The sequence below is a fragment of the Medicago sativa genome, chromosome 2, assembly GCF_051527215.1.
Source record: "Medicago sativa cultivar Bolivia chromosome 2, Bolivia_mono, whole genome shotgun sequence".
Taxonomy (NCBI): Eukaryota; Viridiplantae; Streptophyta; class Magnoliopsida; order Fabales; family Fabaceae; genus Medicago; species Medicago sativa.
This window is the reverse complement of record NC_140750.1, coordinates 76,394,092-76,410,632: the sequence shown is the minus strand read 5'-3', so window position 1 is coordinate 76,410,632 and position 16,541 is coordinate 76,394,092. Positions and strand designations below refer to the sequence as shown.

At 31.5% G+C, this 16,541-nt stretch overlaps 1 protein-coding gene across 1 annotated transcript; it reads left to right on the top strand.

The window, feature by feature from the left end:
- Positions 1-4,881: 4,881 nt before the first annotated feature.
- On the top strand, positions 4,882-6,591 carry LOC146950858 (transcription factor RAX2-like). Its single transcript, XM_085746814.1, has 3 exons — positions 4,882-5,048; positions 5,137-5,266; positions 5,659-6,591. Exons 1-3 carry the CDS (start codon positions 4,913-4,915, stop codon positions 6,338-6,340), a joined length of 948 nt encoding a protein of 315 aa, XP_085602940.1. The 5' UTR covers positions 4,882-4,912; the 3' UTR covers positions 6,341-6,591.
- Positions 6,592-16,541: the final 9,950 nt, after the last annotated feature.

Below are 16,541 nucleotides of genomic sequence, written 5' to 3'. Positions count from 1 at the left end.
ACTGATATGTGATTAGTGCCAAGGAATTGAGATTGAGACTTTTTTAATTAGTTTTTTTCCCTTGGTAGATCAATGTATCTCCACATAAAATTGTAATGACTAATTTCTTGGAAGTAACTGACATTCATTTCCATGTTACTTGAATTGTTTGGATTGTTTTTGGTGTTCACTTACTTTGGAGTGGTCCTCATCATAGAAAGGTTTTGGCCCTAGTTTGGTATGCAATGACGTGGGCTATTTGGAGATCACGAAATGATGGTATCTTCTCCTACATGGTTGAATATGTTGAACAATTGGTGTATAGATCAGTTATATTTTCTTCTTGTAAAGAGTTCTTCGGGAAGTCTTGTGGGCCCTCTTGAACTTTTTACGAGTGAGTGGTGAAACATTCTCTATGCTTTTTTAGATGGGGTGGGGGTGTCTTGTCGATTTACATTCATCAATTAAATGACCATGTATTCCAAGGTACTCGCATTAGAGCGAACGATATGCACTAGGTTTAGTCTATCTTTAACAAGGTAGGTTGATAAGGTTAGAGTAAGTTAGGTATGTATTCCCATCTACGATCCATATCCTTGTTTCGATTATTGTGTCCCCCTTCACGGTGTTAGTCGTTGTTCGTGGGGGAGGCCTCGCTTCGCTGGTGATGTAGAATGTTGTTAGCTTGTGCAACTCGTCTAAGGTCTTAAAGGGTCGCCTTGTCAATGAGTTAGTAAATGATCCTACTTTGAGGCATGAAACCACCACGTAGAGCGCTACAGTCGGATTCAAATTTTTCATCTAGGAAGTTTCGTCATTGAAACCACCCTTGAAAGCACTCAAAGATCGATCTTGTATTTGCCCGAGTTCAACTAGGTACGTTGAACTCTCTAGCTATTCAACTTTAAGTTAAATGATCCGCGAACATCTCAGCTAACTACTTCTAGATATCACTAATCTTCTGTGAAGATGGAAGAATCACATTAAAGCAATTTGAAGAGAAATATGAATTTTATATGTTTCACCATGAATTAAATATGAATTTTATATGTTTTATGTGCTTAAAAATTCGTATTTAATTCATGTTTTTTTATAAAAAAAAATATTCTTGTAATTTTATAAACTCGAGTTTTTACGTCAATTCGTTTTGTTTACCCTTAATAATTTTCTTTCAGAACGAATTGACATATTTTTGGTCTCTAATTTTCTTTAGCTTTTTGTTGTGTATTTTAATTTTCCATATTCTTAACGAATTTTGCTATTAGATAACCCCAAAAATAATTGGATCAGACCTTTTAAGTATGTACCACTACACTTCCTATTTAGCATCAAATTAAGAAGGCTTCCCCTCACTGTGGCAATAAAAAATTGAGTGCTTATTAATAAACGTGGTTATAGAAGCATCGTTTCTCTCTTCTTCTCTCCCCTTTTTACATGCCCCACTTAATAATTTACATTAAAATAAATAAATTTTATTGAAATATAATGCTACAAAGTTATTTACGATATCTATTGAATAAGAAAAACTAAGGTGTTGGGTAGAAGAAATTGTGTATATTGGTAATATTAAAATATAAAATTAGTGATTTGTACATATAAGATGCAATCAGGCATTAAAAAAAATGGACTGAATCAATTTGAATTATTATGGATGGATCAAAATTATTCTTTAGTATTATTACTTAATAAAATTTTATAGTGAAATGGTAAATGGATTAAAGAATAATTTTGATCCATCCATTATAATTATAATTTAAATTTGACTCAATCCATTTTTCTGTCACCGGCACACGATCTTAACAAATCATTTTGAGAGAATGTATGAATGCACAAAATCTATATTTTTTTATCTTATTTCTTCTAACAACTAAAACTCATGATCCAGCGTAGATCACATGCAGCACCGAGTAATAACACATTTCATTTCCTTCCCTGTTCAACTATAGGGATATGGATATAGGCATATGATCAGCATGATCTCAGAAATTGAAGAGGGCATTTCCAGATAGACCTTTAGGTCCTATTCTTATGGATCAAAATGGACTAGGGAAGTAAGCTAAGTGATTGTTTTGCTTATTTAAATTTCACAATGATGCTGATCAAGGACAATTGCTAGGTATAGGTAATATATTGATGTATTGCATCATGTAAATGTATTGATTAGTCAATCCATACACCTGATCAGATGAATTTACAGGCAAAGAACCTATCTCATCTCTAGAGCTCAAATGAAGCGTAATGAGGATCTATTATCATCTTGTGTTATGCATGTATAATCGTACAATTACAAGTGGTTGCATAGTTTTAAAACTCGGCTCGGTCATCGACTCGGCAAGGGTACTGGGTCACTGAGTTGATGGTCGAACCACTGAGTCACTGGTTGAACCGCATGACTGAATCGGATTAAACCGAATAACTCGGTTAGATGACTCGGTCTGACGATTAATTTTTTTTACAAATATTTAACTAGATTAAATTGAATTGAACCGAAAGTTTAGTCACTTAATAACTAAAAAACTCACATGTAATATGTATATTAATAATTGTATAGCTATATTTTTTTTTTAGGGATATATTTTGTTGACATAAAATATATTTTGTTTGCATATATATTAATATAAATATAATATGCAGATTTTCTAAAAAAATATATAAAGTGTATTTTTTTTTAGCGAAGAGATGATATGTATATTTTTATTATTATTGCGTAAATATTATATTTATTAATAATATGCTCTCTTTTTTTTTAGGATAATGATATGCTCTTCTTAAAAGAAAAAAATAAGATGTGTTCTTATATCTTGTATATATGAAAATGTAATAAATCTAGATATATATAATACGTTTCATTTAAAAAACACAAATAAACAGTTGGTGCAGTGGTTAAATTCTCAGCAATCCATTTTAAGGTGCACAGTTCGACTCCCTTCCGCCCCAACTTTTTCATATTCTGAATTTTTCTACAAAAGTCAAAGCATTTCTGTAGCTAACATAGGAATCAGTATTAATTATCATTAATCAGCATTAATCCTTGCTTGATTGATCGAATAAATGGCTAATTATTAGAATAAATATTAAAAACAATATTGAACCGGATTGTTTCGAAAACCGGCCGAGTCACCGGTTTTGACCGGTTTTCAGCGAGTCTGACCGGTTCGCACCGGTTTAATTACATTGCCGATCTGATATGTGGCTCGAACCGGTATACCCACCGGTTCCTGGTCGGACCGGTTCGACCGGCCGGTCCGAGCCGGTTTTGAAAACTATGAGTGGTTGAATTTAGAACTACAGAAGATATCTTTAAATAAAGTAATGGTAAAACTGTGATATTTTTTATTTAAGTGTACCTTTTGTTGAAAAGAAATGCAAAATTATTAGAAGAAAAAAAAAATGCAAATGATTTACTAAGTTAAAATATGATAGATTGTATTTACTATTCCTACGTATTTCAATATACGATTAAAGTCGTTATGTTTAATCAGATTCGAGATATTGTTGATTTTACGTAAAACAAAAAAATATACATTCAAATTGTGATAACATGTAAATTCAACTATCGAGAGAGAAAATTAAATAACAACTCAAATTTTAATGACCAGTCGGCAAAACAAAAACTCATATTTTAATCATACAGTAATAATTTATTGATAATATGAATAAATTGTATTGAAAAATAATTATTAAAAAATCAAATTAATCTTTTTTTATTAAGGTAAAATTTAAAAATAAAAAGTTGAGGGACATAAACCTTACCTAGTAAAAAAAATAAAGACAAAAATAAAAAGCTAAAACAAAAATCTCCTCAAATTACCGAAGGGTTGGTTTTTCATGTCGATGTCTCACTTCAAGAGTCAACAAGACGCATATTCTGATATGTATTATCCTCCGTCGCTAATTATAAGCAAATTTGACTCTTTAGATTTATTCAATTAATAATGTATATAGTTCATATCGTTGACTTCTTTCGATCCATTCTTCAAACCAAATATCTCATGGTTGCTCATTCCTTCTTTAAATTTAAAAGAATCTATAATTTCTATCGATCTTGAAGATGAGTCACTAAAAACACTCTTGCTCTTAGACTAAGCCGAATTTAATTCAAAAAATGCAACACTAATTTAAAAAAGTTGTATATATTTAGCTATACATGTATGCATCATTTTGATATTTTGGTTGTAAAGTTTAAGGACGTGGTTGTATGCAGTCACAAAAGATACATGACCTGCTTTTCCACAATTATTTAATGACAACATAATTTCATGGAAGTTCAGGTGCGCCCTAATGATACATACATGTCCTCCAGTTAGATATACTTGATGTATTTTAATTCCTAATTGCGTACTCCTTTCCAATTTTTTCTCTCAGTCTTTAATTAATATAATGTTCTACTTTTGTAGAGTGTCAATGCTTTGATTAATAAATTATTATGATTAAAATAATAATTAAACCCCACTATGCTGAAGAAAACCAGGCCAATCATCCATTTTGGTCCGTGTGTTCGAATTTGAGTCACAATGTTGGTAGCTGTAAACATCACTAACACTACATTTACAATGTTTCTTTCTTTATAACAAACTTTGGATACTTTTTTGTCATTAGAAAACAATCAAACCCTACTGATTAATCAAACGGTCAAGATTTGATTGGTGACATAATTAAAAACAATCCAAATCCAATCCTATTTGAGATTAGAAAGCTCTCTTCTAGACAAATGACTAAACATTAAGAAGATTGGTAAATTAATTAAATTAAACTACATATATGTCCACATTTTTTTCTACATTTGAGTTTTGCATGCTTTTTTTTCTCTCTCAATGAAAATCTAATAAAATAACAATTTTTTAACTGTTTAAAAACAAGGTCTCTTTATTATAAAGCACAAGAAGTCCCCACAAAAGAGATAACCATCAGAGAGAGAGAGAGAGAGATAGAAATGGGAAGAGCTCCTTGCTGTGACAAAGCAAATGTGAAGAAAGGACCATGGTCTCCAGAAGAAGATACAAAGCTCAAAGAGTATATAGAAAAACATGGAACTGGTGGAAATTGGATTTCTCTTCCTCAAAAAGCTGGTAAGAATTCTTGGTATTTCATGAAAAATGCTTGATGAAGTTAAATAGTTTTAAACCTAACAAATCTCATGTTATATATCTTTTTTAGGTCTAAGGAGATGTGGAAAAAGTTGTAGATTGAGATGGCTTAACTATTTAAGGCCAAACATTAAGCATGGAGAATTTTCAGATGAAGAAGACAGAATCATTTGCACTCTTTATGCTAATATTGGAAGCAGGTATTAGTTATTATACTAATATTTTTATACACTATATATAGAAAAAATCTCACTACTAGTACTACTTGTACTTATTTTCACACATTTTTTTTGCTTTTTATACCTAATAATCTACTTTGAAATTAACTATCCAGATCCAGAAATATTGACATTGGCGTTTTCTTTCCCCTTTTTTTGCTTCAACTTTTGATCATGAATTTTTTCATTTTTTTTTATAAGCATTTTTTTTTCCCATTTTGATTAAAACCTCATCTATATTCTACCTATATTTTGACTACATGGATTTCAAGTATAGATCTAGCATCATCATCCACTCATATATATTGTTTGGTTAATGAAAACTACATTTGATTTTTTTTTTTTTTTGTCTTATTTTCATGATATTGTTTTAGGTGGTCAATTATAGCTGCTCAATTACCTGGAAGAACTGATAATGATATAAAAAACTACTGGAACACAAAACTAAAGAAGAAACTCATGAATCTTCTTCCTCAATCTCATAACACAGTCTTACCATATCTAACCTCTTCTCATTGCACCTCCTATTACAACCAAACACCAACAAACACATCTTTCACAACATCCCTTGAACAACAATTTTCTGTTCCTTCATCAAGTAGCTCAATCTCTCTCCCTTTTTACCATAACCAAGAGTCCTTACTCAATGGTTTTAGTAGTAATACTAATACTACTTCCATGCAATATCAACTTCAAAACCCTATGATGAAAGAAAGTCTTGTCATGTTTGGAAGTGAGGGAAGTTGTTGCAGTTCATCTGATGGAAGTCTTGGGAAACAAGAAGAAATAATGGGGTTTCAGAATTTCATGCAAATCAACAAGTTCAATCTTAGTCATGGAAGTGATGTTGTTGATGTTAACCAATGGGAAAGAGAAAAGGTGAATTTATGCTTTAGTCAAAATCATGAAAAGCAAATTACTAGTACTACACCTTTGGATTATGATCTTGAGTATATTAAGCAATTAATTACTAGTAGTAATAGTGGTAGTTGTAATAATGGTTACTTGAGTATTGATGAAAACAAGATGGAGGAGAAGACTATGTACTATTACTGAACTGATGAGTGGAAGTGAAATCAGAAAGATATGTTTCAGTGAAAGGTATGGTAGTGTGGAAGATTCAGAAAAGACAATTTAAGCTAATTATTATTTTTATGGGATTCTGTGTTCTTTTGATGGTATTAATAGTAGAGAAATTTCTTATTTTGTTAGTACATGGTATGGTTTAAGTATAACCTTCTTTTGTATTTTGTGTAGAATGCTTCTTGCAACTAATTAATGTTAACCATGATGTTACATTTTTACAAGTATTCTCTAGTATTAAGGATTTATGTGTACTAATGGTATAGAATTGTCAAAATATTATTTTATAATTTAATTATTGTATAAGTTAAAATTTATTTTGATATTTTTTAACATATATTATTATGATGAACAATCGAACATGATGCGATCAATTGATCGATAATCAGGTCTTTTGAATATGTGTTTAGTTTAGTTTGCCTCAAACCCTAAATACCTAGAAAAATTAGGCTGAAATATATCATTGGTGAGAAACTATGAAGCATGTCTTCGGATTAGACGTGTTCCGATATCAGACACATGTCATGTCCGACACATACACGACACTGACACATATAATTATACTATATTATATGATTTTTTTTTGTTAATGGCGTCGGTGTGTCCGTGTCATGTCTGGTATTCGTGTCCGTATTTGTGCTTCATGTATAAGAAAAACTGTAAAGTAATTTTAAAGTTTTCATTTATTAATCTTAATTTTAATTATGAAATTAAAATGTCTCACAAAAAATCAAATGATCAGTGTATCGTGTTAATAGAACAAACACCCTGACCAAGAATTTTCTGTACTAGATGTATGCTTTGTCCAAAAGTTTTTCTTGTTTGGATACGTCAGAAGTCAATGGAAGCTTGTTTACCATGAACGAACATCGAGTATCTTGACATTAACAAACAAAAAAGCAATCATGATTCTAAAAGAAATAAAAGAAAGAGTGTGATGGTGGAGAAATTTTGTTGTTTTGCGTAGAAGTTTGGGAATTCAAGCTGTAACTTCAATTATTTAGCACAATCTTAGTCATATTGCACAACTTTTTGTTATTTTAATACTATATCCGAACGACTAAAGACACAACCATCAAACTTATATCTTGTTTAATTGTGTATGTGAATTTATTTCTTTAATGAGTTTTGTGAGATTTATATCATCAAATATAATGAAATTGTTGGGTCTTCGTGAGCTTAGCTCAGGTGGTATGGACAATGCATAAGATATGCAAGGTCCGGGGTTCAAACCCCGGCCACCACCAACCAAAAAATGAAATTGTTGGGGGAATCTAAGGGCAGACTAGTAAGAGCCGGTCAATACTTGATGACCGCAAGAGATAGATATACCATATTTCCGTCTAAAATCGTGTTAGATATATGAGTTATCTTTGTTATCTTACTGTTTATTCATTTGTAGATTAGGTAGGATTTAACCACTCATACTTAAACTCAATAATCTTCACGTCAAGTATGAGTTTCAATAGCTTATAACAAATTATGTTTCTAAAACATATTTAACTCAAAAAAAGAAAAACGCAATAATTATCTTTCTATAAAGGCCAAGTTCAAACTCGTGTTACATTGACTTCTGAGTTCTGAAGTGGAGAGGCTCCTTTCCTTAGTTTTGAACCTGACATTGATTTTCTTGGGACTGGTTATACCTCTCAAAATCAAAATCTTCTCTCTTCTTGTCTAATAGTACTGCGTATTAGTACCATAAGGGAGAAGACAACTGTGTAGCTAAGCTGACTGATCAGACTCAGATTATTTTACGTCAAAAAACTGTAGTAGTACCACAGCCTGTAAGTTTCAGACAATATCAAAATAGACGACTCATGTTACATTACATGGTTCGATTAAATTTCTAAATGTACAATACACACAAAATAAATTCAATATATAAAGTATTTTTTTCATACGAATTCGACAAGATGATATAAAATTAATTTGGGAAAAATAAATTTTGTATATAACTTTTTCATTTTCTATATATATATATATATATATATATATATATATATATATATATATATATATATATATATATACATTTCATTTTATGTAAATAGATTTCTTCACTATATTTTTAACAGATAAATAAAGTGAATAGTTTTCTACACTAAAATAGATAAATAAATTTCATAGGTCCCCTTTAACCCAAAATAAATCATATTCAAGGCACCAAAGAAAATCAAATATGGAATGGATGTCTCACTCAACTGTTTCATCTAACTCTATTGATGAAGAATATAATGTTTAAGAATATGTTATTTGTCAATTTTTTGTAAACTAAATATCCTTTGTGCAAAAATGTAGAGACTAATTTCTCATGTTTTTTGAGACCTAAATAGATAGCAAATTCTCGTTAAGAGTTTTAACGTTGTCGCATGCACAATGTTGAATTCGAACCTAGAATCTTAGCTGGTTAAGCTAGAATTTTATAAAGGCTCCCATAGAAAATACATACAGGTATACTAACAAAATAAACCTTTGTGGTGTCCATTAATGTACAGTTAGGTTTCTATGTAGTCGGAGGGTTCAAGGTCATGCTATCAAGATCGAATGATTCAGATTTCAACATCAAAATTTCAAATTAAATAAAAGGAAAAAATTGTCTTGAGATATGAACCAATTGATCAATATCTACAATCCTAACCGAATCTGATCCAATTCCCTATCGACCACCCCTTTACTACGACAAATGAGAGAGTTGTCAGGAACTCTTCATAAAAATTAGTTCTGTAAGTGTAGTGGAAAACAAGAATTTTAGGAAAATTGTGGGGTAGAGATCAAATTTGAGGGTTTGAAGTAAACAAATTTCACACTGGAGCTCGGCCGAGTTGCATACTTTTTATGGAATAGGCCCAATAGATGATAGGGCCCCGTTTTTGCGCACTTAAAAGTTTGAATTCTGCTATATACCCAACAGTTTTTGCTCATTCCCAACTGAAATGATCAAATTGCCCTTGCGTTAGTTAACTCACGCTAGTGTAAATTTAAAAAAATTCAACGTGAGTTAACTCACGTTTATTAATTAATATGCAACTTTATTTAGTTAACTCATAAAATAAATGCAAATATAAATAAAAAGAAAGGAAGAAAGTAACATAAATAATACATATAAAATCATCTCATTTTATTAATAATTGATACATTTACAATAATTGGTACATTTTATTCGAAATTACTAAAAAGAGACCAGCCTTGGGGTAACAGAAGATCGAGGTTGGGGCAAAAAGAGACCAACCTTCTTGGGCAAAAAGACATCAACCCTTGGGGTAAATATAAATCTGGTTCTTTTTATACCCCAAGAAAGAGTCTTTTTACCCACGGTAAAAAGTTTTTGGAGTAAAAAGAAGCAGATTTACTTTTACCCCAAGGGTTGACCTCTTTGTGCCCCAAGTCGGTTGACCTATTTTTACCCCTTGCTTGACCTTTTTTACCCCTCGATTGGCATCTTTTTACCCCCAAAAAGCTAAAAGGACAAAGTCTATAAAGGTGAGAGAGTGAGGAGGAGGAGAGAATGTGAGGAAATGGTGAAGGTTTGAGGGGTATTTATAGGGGGAATGGTAACATAGGTTTTATATGCACTAAATGCAGTCAAAAAACTGTAAAAAAAAAAAAGAAAAAAAAAGAAGAAAAAAACGTGTAAAAACGGTGTAAAATCAAGGTTGAATAACTGACCACCGTCCAAAAAACGTGTTCTTGGTGCATGAACAACCGACCAACTAGCGTGAGTTAACTCACACAAGGTTTAACATTAGTGTGAGTTAACCCACTTTGCATGCATATGGTGTGAAGTTTTTTTTTTTTTTTAAGTTTTTTCACGCTTTATATTTGCATTTATTTTATGATTGCATATAGAATAAATAAATTCAAATTTAAATTGTGTAAAAAAAAAAAAGACCAATTAAACTCAGCGTGAATTCTAATAAAAATTGTGTATTAAATAAATTCGAATAAAGTTGCGTATTAAATAAATTCGAATAAAGTTACATTACATTACATAAAGTTCCTAAATATGTCATATCATTACATTACATTCGGGAAGAGATAAGTGGTACAACAACTGTCTTACCTCTGAATTTCGGGTAAATTCAAACTTGCCAAACAACAGCTCTCAAGCATTCACCTGGAAGTTTTATTGTTCCATTCACAACAACATGTATTATGCAGAATCAACTATATATGTTATCACATCGAATTCCCTCATATAAGACGAGTCATCACATAAAGAATGAGGTCCATTCCGTGACACTCATCTTATATGAAGGAATTCGATATCATAACTTATATAGTTGATTCTGCATAATACATGTTGTTTTGAAAGGAACAATAAAACTTCCAGGTGAATGCCTAGGAGTGTTGTTTGGCAAGTTTGAAATTACCCAAATTCAGAGGTAAGACAATTGTTGCAGTTGGAAGGTGCATTCCCTACCTAATCACGATCTTCTGGCGGAATCAAACTGTTGAGAATATCTTCAATTGATCTCTGCAACATGACAAACATATCGATAAACGGAACCATGCTGTGCTGCCAAAAAATCGAGAACATGCTTCTCACGTCGTCGTCGTTCTTTAATTCTAGCCGACTAAATGTTATTCTTCCGTCGTCCAATGTTGGACGTTCATACCAAATGTATTTCACCCTCCTTGTGTCTTCGGGGTTGAGTCCTTGGTTGATTTCATTCAGTTGATATTTGAGACCTTTTAATGTGACATTAATGTACCGAACCTTGAACATCTGAGGATTTCCACCATTGAAGCGTATGCTAACACTGAACAAATCGGTCATTGTTTCAAACCTACCTACACCATAAAAAAATTTAACAATCAATGAAAAACTCATTCAAACATTTCATCAAACACTTGGAGTGTAAATTATACATAAACCCTAAAACTGATAACTATAACATAAACATACAAACATCTAAACAATTAAGCAATATAAGTGATTTACATGTAACATTGTATCATTTCTGGCAAAAAAAATCAAAATTTAAACTAAACCCTAAAACTAAAAAAATCTAATATAAGGGAAAAAATCTAACATAAACATGCAAACATCTAAACATCTAAACAATTAAACAATATAAGTGATTTACATGTAACATTGTACCATTTCTTGCAAAAAAAATCAAAAGTTAAACAAAACACTAAAACTAAATTATTCTAATTTAAGTAAAAAAAATTATCATACCAACATAATTTAAGTGAAAAATTTGAAGTTGAAGGAATTTTGGATTTGGGTAATTTGAGAGAGATTTGAGATTGGAAATGAGGAAATGAGGTTCTGCCTGGCCTTAAAACAGCACGCAGCGTGACTTAACTCACGCAACGTGAGTTAAGTCGCACTAGTGTAAATCTCTGCTTGAGTTAACTCACACACCTTTGGCCGGTGGCGTGAGTTAACTCACGCACCTTCTGCACCACATTTGGCACATTTTTTGGACGGTGGTCAGATGGTTACCACGTTTTTTTTACACATTTTTGACCCACCATAATGGTTAGATACAACCTAGACTTGCATTAGCCCTATAAATACTCTTCCAACCTTCGCCATTTCTCACATTCTCTCCTCTTCATTCTCTCCTCCTCTTCTTTCTCCGATATTTGCATTCATTTTGTAGATATGTCTCAGAATCAAGGTGATGTTCAGTTGAAAAATGAGAGTGGTAAGAAGAAAGCAAAATCGACTATGACATTGCACGGAGTCGAATGTGATGGTTCCATAAAAAAATCAATTCGAAGGTGCCGGTCTACAATCATTCCAGATTGAGGAGGAGCGGAAGGACTTGTTATTTTGGTCCTCAACCAAAAGCAGGTGCCCCAGGGACTGTCGAGGACAACCCAATTGACTTAAGCGACGAAGGAGATAATTAAATGTAATGACTTGTAATAAAGTTGGATATTTTTCTACATTCCTTTCTAATGTAATGGCTTGAATAAAATTGAATAAAATTGCGTTTTGAATAAAATTGTGTATTGATTAACTAACACTAGCGTGAGTTAACTCACGTAGAAAACACAACTAGTGTGAGTTAACTCACGCAGGGGGTAATATGGATTTTTCAGTTGGGAGCGAGCATTTTCTGTTGGGTAAAGAGCAGAATTCTAAAAGTTTAATTTTTTGCTTTATAAATTAATTTAGGCTTTAAATTTTTTCAAAAAAGATATTTTTTGTAAGGAAAAAAAAAAGAGATAGTTATATATTGAAATCATTAATTTCTCGAAAAATCAACAATCAAAGGCAGACCTTTCCGAAGTATATGTTTTGAAAAAAGACCCTTCAGAAATATACAATATATTCCCTAAAGAAAAAAACAATATATAGGCAATGTAAAAGTTAGCTTAACATTGTGGAATCTCATAAGAGAATGAATTTTCTCAAAGTTTTTGCTTCTCATGTTTCTTATGTGTTATCAATCTCGTAAACGTTGTCAATCGATTGTGGAGCGATATATCCATGATTCACCTACTTGACTCTTACCATATGCTAACCTATTATGGGGAAGCTTTACCCCACACCCCTACATTTATACCTTTACCCATACATTTTTTTCAAAATTCCTATTTTGTCCTCATATACAAACTAAAATCCACCCCATTTTTTTCACTTTTCTCTGTATTTTTTTTTTTAAACTTTCCGGGAACAAGATACAATAAGTGATAGAAATGTGCATCTTTTATAAAGTCATCGCCGTTCTTGACGGTCGTCACGGTTGTCGTATTCTTTCTGGTGTCACTTCTATTTCTCAATTTGATTTGTAAAATTTAATTTTGTAGTTACATTTGCAGATGGTTGTGGCTTTGGATCTATTGTGCCATACTGCCATTATTATGTAATTCCTGTTATTACAATTATAAATCTTGTGTGTCCTTTAAAACTCGTTGTGAAATCGGAGATATCGATGAAAAATGGAGCATCAAAATTAAAAACAATTGTGATAAACATGTCAAAAAACGAGTAGGTGCAAAGGGGTAAAATTGAAAATGAGCAAACAAAAGAAAAACTAACAAGTGATGATATAATACATTTTGACGAAGAATTTGATGTAAGAAAAATCAAATTGATTCATTTTTGACAAAGAAGGGGCCGATAGTGCTCACTGTTGTTGTGAGCGTTTTTCAGAAAAATGTTGGGGTGAAAGGGTGATTGAGTTTTATTTTATATAAAAGGGTAAATTTGGTAATTTGTGTTAAATGTTGGGGTCAAGGTATAAATGTAGGTGTGTGGGGTATATTATCGAGATTCATGATCCATAACCCAGTTAGATGATGTGAATGTATGTGCCATGTTCGACGGAGGGTAACAAAATATGATAATTATATGAAGGGAGTGTAACAACAACTCCCCGAGTGCGGTGTCCATGATCAAGCCAAATACAAGGAAGGTGGTTCCTACCTCCCCACCTTAGAGGGGAAAGTGTGTGTCCCCTATACATGTGACTAAAGACATAAATCTTAGGGAACACACGCTTTTTACACCCTAATCACAAACTCTTAGACTTTCACCACGCACACCGTCAATAAGTACTCTTATATATCTTAGCAAACACAATCTCTTATCCACTTTTCCCTACAAATTACGAAACAATTATTTCTTGTCCTTTTTTTAAGACTAAAATAGTTTTTAATTTATAGGGACTGCAAAATGGATACAAGAGACCAAAAACGAAATACGTGAATTTTGTAAGATTTAAAAACATTTTTTCAAGGGATTTAGAAACATATTTAACAATATATTTTATTAAAAATAAAATAGAACAATGGTACAAGTTGTACCACTGTATTTTATCAACAGAAAGAACGTTGTACCACTATAGTATATTACAATAAAGCATTAACATTCCTTATTGTATAACTACTTTGATTAATAATGAAAAGCTATAAGCTTCCTTTTCTAAAAAAAATAAATAAAATAAAGCATGGGTTTCATCATCATCATCATCCAATAGACCAATACACCTTATGCACTTGATATTAACATGCAATAAAAAAAAAATCAAAATTTGACACCAAACTTTACTTTGTTCTGATACTAAAAACCAACTATTTTCTCTAAAAAAAACCAGCTATTCAATATTTAAAACCAACTCCAAACATAATTACAATAGGACCAGCAATATATTTTTTTTTGAGCAAATTGCACTCACCTCCCCTGAGGTTTTATTAAAAGACATTCACCTCCCCTCTAGTTTAGAAAAAACATTAACCTCCCTTAATTATATCATGATTGTGGCACTTTCCCCCTTGGACACTAACAGTGTTACTTTTAACGGTGCACACCATAAATCTCTGCCTTCATCTTCATTCACGGTCCTGCACAAGCACAGTGGTTCAAAAGACGTTGTGCTTATAAGTTTCCTCCAGTGGGAACATCCAACAATCTAGAAATATCGTCGATCAAATCAAGATACGAGTAACGGTTAGGATCAACATTTCGTAGTGGCAAAGTTACATCCCCTGCATAATGTAGAAGCAAATGCACACATCCTGGTTCTGGTTCATCATGCCTGTTATTCTCCATCTACTAACCCACCTTAAACATAACCAAACAACAAAATATGTGAGAATTTTGGGCCAAAAGTGATTAAAAGTTGATAAGAATGAAATATTGAACAAACCAGATGACAAAAGATGGAAAAATACCGTGCGAGATGATGTCTGTGATGGCTGGTTTTGTATGTTAATGAGAAAAGATAAAACCCTAATTGTTGTTTATGAGTTAAAGTAGAAACAAGAAGCAAGAGACAAGGGCGAGAGGCAAGGTGTGTTTTGGTGGAAAGCTGGTGATGATACGTCAGAGTGAAATGAATTTTGATAGCATCGTTTCATATTCTTGACTTTTGGACGAAAATACAAATTGGGGTTTAAATTTGGATGTTTGAGAGTAGCAAGGAAACGTCAGTCAGGTTAACGGTGTTAAAAAAAGGGAGGTGAATGTTTTTTCAAAACTAGAGGGGATGTGAGTGTGTTTTATTAAAACCTCAGGGGAGGTGAGTGCAATTTGCTCTTTTTTTTTTTTAAGGAAGGACCAGCAATTAAGATAACACCATCAATTTGTGAACATCACATCACATCTACATTTCCAAACATAATTACAATAGGACCAGCAATATATATTTTTTTTAAGGAAGGACCAGCAATAAAGATAACACCACCAATTTGTGAACATCACATCACATATACATTTTACACCCTTTCTAAAAAAAAAAAAGGTATTCATTTTACACCCAACCGCAACTTATTTTGTATCAAAATCCTTGTCATCATTATATGCCTACCTTAATTATCTACATCACAAAAATGGCATTGCACTTATACCTGCAGCTCAAACCTCTATCTCCACCTCAACTCAAATATTTCCCCACAGTTTTTTACGATCTAAACTGCTTTATGATTTAATATATTTACCTCTATTTTTGCAATACATATAGATGAAATGTAATCATAAAACACTAGTAATACTTATGAGAAAAATAATTTTTCTATGGGCACAATTTTAATACATATTATAAGAAGGAAAAAAAAACATTGTTGACAACAAATTTCCAGACATAAAATGATATTACATTTTTTTCTAAATAGAGATATCTACTGTGTATACAAATAAAATGTTAATTTTTTTTTGTGTGTTTAGTTTATGTTTTTAATGTTTCAAATATTTTTGTTGATATGCTCAAATAATTTGAAATGTTTTTTTTAGTCAAATGTTAGTTTTGTATATTAGCTAATTATATACTAATAATATATAAAACTGCATAAAATTGATATTAAAGTAAATAATTAGGATCTCTTCTTCATTTTGCTTTCTTTTCTTTTTCTCCTTTTTCCCTTTTTTACCAAAAAAAAAAAGTAAATAATTAAGATTTTGTCAAAAGAAAAAACAGTAAATAGTAAGAATTAATATAGGTCACCTATCAATGAAATTCAACATATCAATACTTTGAATCTGTCAAAGTCAATTGTCGATATTTATTCATTTTCATAAAAAAAAAAAAATATCCATATGGAGTTTAAAGAAAAAAGGAAGAAAATTATAGTCAAATCGGAAATAAATAAAATGGAAAAAAAATGTTCAATTTTTAAATTTTTGAGATAAAAGAATTCCTTCCACTTGTTTCCCTCATTTTCAGATTAAATTAATCTCGTACACTATAATACAGAGTACAAACTACAAACAAAC

Coding starts and splice junctions, on each gene's coding strand:
- LOC146950858 (XM_085746814.1), top strand. CDS start 4,913: ATGGGAAGAGCTCCTTGCTGTGACAAAGCAAATGTGAAGAAAGGACCA. Junction 5,049..5,136: donor TTCTCTTCCTCAAAAAGCTG/GTAAGAATTCTT, acceptor TATCTTTTTTAG/GTCTAAGGAGATGTGGAAAA. Junction 5,267..5,658: donor TATGCTAATATTGGAAGCAG/GTATTAGTTATT, acceptor ATATTGTTTTAG/GTGGTCAATTATAGCTGCTC.